This window comes from Vombatus ursinus, unplaced genomic scaffold, assembly GCF_900497805.2.
Source record: "Vombatus ursinus unplaced genomic scaffold, bare-nosed wombat genome assembly UNPS02007792.1, whole genome shotgun sequence".
Lineage (NCBI taxonomy): Eukaryota > Metazoa > Chordata > Mammalia > Diprotodontia > Vombatidae > Vombatus > Vombatus ursinus.
Genome location: NW_020947570.1, coordinates 4,863 through 8,471, shown reverse-complemented (window position 1 = coordinate 8,471; position 3,609 = coordinate 4,863). Strand labels below are relative to the sequence as shown.

General features: G+C 38.0%; 1 protein-coding gene across 1 annotated transcript; it reads right to left on the bottom strand.

Moving 5' to 3' along the window:
- Positions 1–510: 510 nt before the first annotated feature.
- On the bottom strand, positions 511–3,325 carry LOC114033988 (BRCA2-interacting transcriptional repressor EMSY-like; the record flags this gene model as incomplete). The annotated part of the gene is made up of 2 exons (XM_027849622.1): positions 511–660; positions 3,071–3,325. Coding segments are annotated over 2 exons (405 nt in total), but the record flags the coding sequence as incomplete, so codon positions are not given.
- Between the last annotated feature and the right edge of the window lie 284 nt (positions 3,326–3,609).

Here is a 3,609-nt window from a genome sequence, read left to right as displayed (position 1 = left end):
TCTCACTCTTAATTATATTTCACCATCTGAAATAAATTATGATGAGTCATGAATTATATAACCCCAGAAGGAGGTTCAAATATATCTTACATTGCTCTTTCTAGAAGTGTCATTTGTGTCAATTGAAAGGGTTGTAAGATGAGAGATTGTTCAATACTAAAGATGAGACAACTATAATTTCATATTGCTTCTACTAAGAGAACCACATAGGCAATGTTTCTACTCCAACATTTATAGTCAGAATCAGAGCAAGTTAGAGCCCAATTCCATCATTTTACAAAGAAGGCAGCTGAGGCCCAAAGGGTGAAGTGATTTGTTCAAAGTCACAAAGATGGAAAGTGGCAAAGGCCAAGCTGAGACTGATGTCCCTTGATTTGGGTTTAGTGCTCCTCTTATCACACTAAACCACCTCTTGCTAGCAGCAGAGCTCAAATAAACTCAATATATTTAATTTCCTAATGAGATAAACAATGTGCATAAGTGACCTTTGAAGACAGACTCAAGACTTACCAGTAGGAGTGGTAACCAGTTTAGTTGTCATGATCGCCCCATTGCTGCTCACCACCATAATGGGTGAATTGCTGCTGGTGGGCAGTGTTGCTGTGACTGGTTTAGGGAGGATTTTACTTGGTTGAACCTGCTGAGTGATGATTTTAACACCTGTGAATGAAGAAATATATATAAAAATCACATATTTTTTAAAAAATTCTGAAACATATCCTTCACATGATCCTAAGAGGGCAGTAGTTTCACTTATCTGTTTTAACTTTAACTAAGCATATTATGTCAACCCCTTAATACCTCCTCCCCTAAATTTACATAATTCTACCACTTCTCTTCTTCAGATCCCACATCCAACAAAAAAGTTGCTAAGAATTTAAGCAAAGGAGAAACAATTTTTCCCTTCATTCCTGCCCTAAGCTACTCAAGTCTTCTTACTGAGATCAAATGAAAGAGCCAGTTAACCACTAGAAATGGCTTTTCCAGAGGAATAATCTGTAGACAATTATTTTATGTGACATGTTCTATGCAAAAGGTTTGGGATAGGAAAACCGTGACGAGCAGTCAAGAACAAAGTTAAAGAGAAAGGGGTTTTTACAGATTTCCAACACTTTCTTTTATTGAAACACTGTCATCAATCTCCTTATCACTGAAAAAGCAGCTTTAAAAAATCATTTTAAATATTCCATTTTACAAGTGTTAGCCTGTCAACTCCAGCATTAGAAAGATTCCTCTTCTACAGTCTGACCCTGGTGCCTTCTGATGTTATGCAGGTGGCCTTATCTTCTCCAGGGTTAGGCCCACAAAGCACAAACTCTGCTGAGGTGGAAAGGTTTCAAGTGGAAGCCAATGACAGCCTGGCATGCCTGCAGTCTGAGGACTTGCCTGTCTAAGGATTGAGAAACAGAAGGTACACTGCATTTTTGCAAGGAGTGACACACAGGGAAATCAGAGAGCTTTTGAAATGTCTTAGTAAATATACTTATTGAATGTTTATATTCAATGCTCAAAAAACATTGAATCTTTTTTTTTTTAAAGGAATTGGGGTTAAGTGACTTGCCCAGGGTCACACAGCTACTAAGTGTCAAGTGTTTGGTCTGAGGCCAGATTTGAACTTAGGTACTCCGGACTTCAGGGCCAGTGCTCTATCCGTTGCGCCATCTAGCTGCCCCCAAAATACTGAATCTTGAGGCAGACAGCAACTCCTCAGTAGAAGGTCTTTGAGAAACAGCAAGAAATGAAAAATTCTTTCCCTTACAGCCAGCTCTGAACTGAGCTAGTCTGGTCCCCAGTTAGCAGATATATAACCGATATATAACCCATTACTGACCCCATACCCTAAGCCTTTCTTTCTAGTCTGGTAAAATTTGCCAAATCCAGTATTATAGCTTTAAAAACTAGGTGGCAGCTAGGTGGTAGGTGGTACAGTGGATAGAGCTCTGGCCTTGGAGTCAGGAGGACCTGAGTTCAAATCCAACTTCAGATACTTGACACTTACTAGCTGTGTGACCCTGGGTAAGTCACTTAACCCCACTGCCTCACCAAAAAAAAAAAAAAGGCAAAAAATAAATAAATAAATAAAACAAAAACTTAGAGGGCTTCAATAAAGTCAAATTAGAAACTGACTGAGGGGAATCTTACTTATATTATAATAATGTATATTAGTTATAAAATTAATCATTAACAAAACTAAATGAGGATGAAATTACTGTTAGGATCTGTTCCACAGACATCAAAATCATAAAAGGAATATATTACTGTGGAAAGTAAGAAGTACATTACTTTTTAAGGGGAAATGACTGAGGCTGACTAAATAGGAAGAAAGGAACCTCCACTTATTTAATAGTATTAAATCATTTCACCTCACTGTAAACAAGTGATGTTAAAATTTTACACAGCCTCTAAGAATCCAGATTCAGTCTTCTTCACTTGACAGAAAAACTAAAACAAGAGGTCACGGAAAACAATCATCTTTTGATATTATCTCATGGATGAGTTGCAAACATGGTTTAGCAAAAACATCCCCAAACCCAACCTTAACAACTGCAATACTGCAGAAATATGAAGCATTATTCATTAACCAAACATATGGATACTAGGATCTCTTTCCACCAATCAAAAGATAATCATTTCAGATGTGCTTTAACACATTCAAAGATACAAATTTAAAAGCCCTGGTATTGCCTCTAACTGTTCCATCCAAGGAAGCATGAAAAGCCATTTTATTTCAAACATTTAAGCCACAGGACAGTAGGACAAAACTAACACTCCAAAGGATATTTGTAGATTGTTATAAAACCACTGGCTTTTCCTCCATGGAATCTGGGGAGCACTGCTATGCCCTGCCAACCTCTTTCCATAACTGCAAACCATAAGCTCTCTAGAATATTCTTTAGCAGTAAAACAGGCACTCACTACTACATTCTTTGGCAGTAAGACTTAACAACTGTCCTCATTAGAATTTGGAAACTAGCACTGGTTTCCAAAACAACAGGGACCAATTTTAAAAGGTAAATTCTGGTCCCTGCCTTGGGTTTGCATTATTATCTCCGAAATGTTCTTCAGTTACCTGATTCCTGTTTGATCTGGATGGTGGGCTTGATGCCAGGTGGTAACTGAGATTGCTGGGGCTGTTGCTGATGAGACACTGCTGTGGGCTGGGCCAGTTGCTGCTGGGGCTGTTGCTGCACTTGATGCAGTTGCTGTTTTGGGGACTGTTGATGTTGTTTAGGGAATTGTGCTAGAATCTGGGTGGGCGTGGCCACCAAGCTTTTAGGGGAAGGAAGTCTGGTTGATGCCACCTTAATTGCTGATGTGGATACACCTATAAAAGTGCAAGAGGAAGAAAAAAAATATTTAAGAATAAAAAAGGTGAAAATTATCATTGGGTATGGCAACAGGAAAACCATTTGCTGTGGATTCAGTAAATCAAAAAAGAAACAAGCAAAATACCAGACAGATGTTTCAGTCACATTTTTAATTTTTTTGTGTGTTTGTATTAGAAAATGAAAAGCACTCATGAAATTCACAGAATTTTATTATTAGAAGTTAGATTATGTAACTTCTCAGATCCATTTCATCCAGTATGAGTTCATCTACATCTCCCTG